This window comes from Echinops telfairi, unplaced genomic scaffold (assembly GCF_000313985.2).
Source record: "Echinops telfairi isolate 266 unplaced genomic scaffold, ASM31398v2 ScPeMD7_7469;HRSCAF=8507_1, whole genome shotgun sequence".
In the NCBI taxonomy this organism is placed as follows: Eukaryota; Metazoa; Chordata; class Mammalia; order Afrosoricida; family Tenrecidae; genus Echinops; species Echinops telfairi.
Window position 1 is genome coordinate 85,845,159 of NW_022111373.1, and position 2,012 is coordinate 85,847,170.

At 53.2% G+C, this 2,012-nt stretch overlaps 1 protein-coding gene across 1 annotated transcript in view; it reads right to left on the reverse strand.

The window, feature by feature from the left end:
• Positions 1–2,012, reverse strand: part of ERBIN (erbb2 interacting protein) — a 161,772-nt gene that overhangs the window by 152,485 nt on the left and 7,275 nt on the right. The window contains exon 3 of the mRNA XM_045285234.1: positions 1,575–1,968. Within this exon, the coding sequence (XP_045141169.1) occupies positions 1,575–1,968 (394 nt within the window). The remainder of the gene's footprint in view (positions 1–1,574; positions 1,969–2,012) is intronic.

Sequence of the window (2,012 nt, forward strand, 5' to 3'; positions counted from 1 at the left end):
CGGTAGTGACCTAAACAATACATAGTAAAATAAATAAGTTAAAGGATTCTCCACCTATTCTTTTCTTTCCTCCCGATTTCTGGTAATCACTTGAGGTCTTACAAGCAACCTTAGCCAACTTTTATTTAAGATACACCTACCAACAGAAGATTGTATTTATCCAATACTTGTTGGCTTTACCACAAAAGTGCTGGGGAAAGCAACAAACACACACACACACACACACACACACACACACACACACACACCTCCCCCCCTCCACCCTTGGCCGCCTAAATACACCACTGAAAGAACAATTTGGTTTTGCGGCAACCAAAACTGGTGAGATCTGAGACGCCTGCCGACCGGTCTGAAAGCATTCCGACCTCGGCCTGGTGGAATGTCCCCGGGCCAGTTCCCCGATTCCCGACCCTCTGTAGGTCCCTGACACTTCTTAGGTGAAACCTGCTCAAAGCATTTGTTCCTGACACACAAATGTAAATATAGCACTGTTTGAAACCACGCTTTTACTCAAAATCGACGCGATTCCCAGGAAAACCGTCGCCAGCGCTTTTCTTCCCCTTCCCACACTGTCGGTTCCGAATGGCAGCGCAGCCCCGGGAGCCAATCAAACACGTTACAGGTGAGTTCCAAACCGCACCAGAACCCTTCCCCCGAAGCCGTCCGACGCTCGATTGCGACTCACAGCGAGCGACCCTGAAGGGGCAGAGTGAACCTTTAAGGAAGCTGGCTGCTACCTTTCCCTCCGGGACCAGTTGGTGGGTTCAAACCTCGACCTATCCCGACCTTTCGTTAGCTACCCACGACTTTAACCACGGCGCCACCAGGGCGCCTCTCAACGTCCTTGATTTCCCTCCCTTTTTTTCTTTCTAATCCGATAGCTATGAGGAAAAACCGAGCAAATGCTTGATTTCAATTAACCAAAAGATCACAACGTCCTAAACGTCTAAAAGGAGAAAGTGATTACACGCCCAGAAAAACGAGTGAGCACTGACAACGTTGGTTTTTGTGCTATTGGGCTAATAAAATCCACGGAGAGCTATTATACACGTTTGAACTACAGGGAACCCCTTTATCTATGCGATTCTCCCAAAGGCTCGGGCGCAGGATAAACAAACGTGGCAGCCATCTCGGCCAGCAACCCACTCGCTGCAACTTTCTTCCAAAAACAAGAGTTGGCAGCCTCGGCGATCTTACCAAAACCTATACATGCACTGTGTGCGTTCAGAAAAAAAAAGATAGCGTCTGGTCCTAGGGCTGAACAAAGGCACTCTTTCTCCAGATCGCACGAAACTTTCCGTCCCGCCGCATTCATGAAAAAAAAAAGGAAGAGAAACAAGAAACCTCTTTAAAATAATCACCAAGGTCCAGACGGTAGAAGGGCAAGGAAGCAGCAAAGAAAACCAAACAAAAAAGCAACCACCACCGCCAGCCTGCAACACGCAGTTGCAGGGAACACCTAAGCTACGTGTGGCAGCACGACGCGGGGCGTCTCTGGGGAAGAGGGGGCGCCCCCGCCAATCTCCGCGGGCCCCTGAACTTGGTGACTCCTTGACACTGTCCGTGTCAATTACCTTTCGGCCGGGCAGCGTCTCAGGGCCGCTGGCGCAGGGCTCCGCCGGACATGATTTCCTCTCCTCCCTGCGTCCCGCAGGCTCCCGCCGAACCTCGCGCCCCGTCCGGTGAGAGCGGATGTGGGGTGGCCTCCCGCGGTAGGAGCAGTAGGTGGCTTCGGTGGGGGCTGGGATGCGGGCCGGCTTCCGGGTGTCGAGTTTGGCAGGACTTTCCCGGCCCCGGACTTGGATCTCCGCGAGGGGAGGGGACCCAAAGGGGGAAGAAAAAAAAAACAAACAAAAAACTTTTCACTCGTGACACCTCCCGGAATTACCGTGCGAAACTCACTTCCTGCCTCGGCGGGCAGCAGGATCCAAGTCCGTCCAGGGGAACCCGGAAAAGCAGCTCCCCGGGCTCCCGGGAGGGGCGAAGAGAGAGGCGAGGGCAGGCGGCGTCCG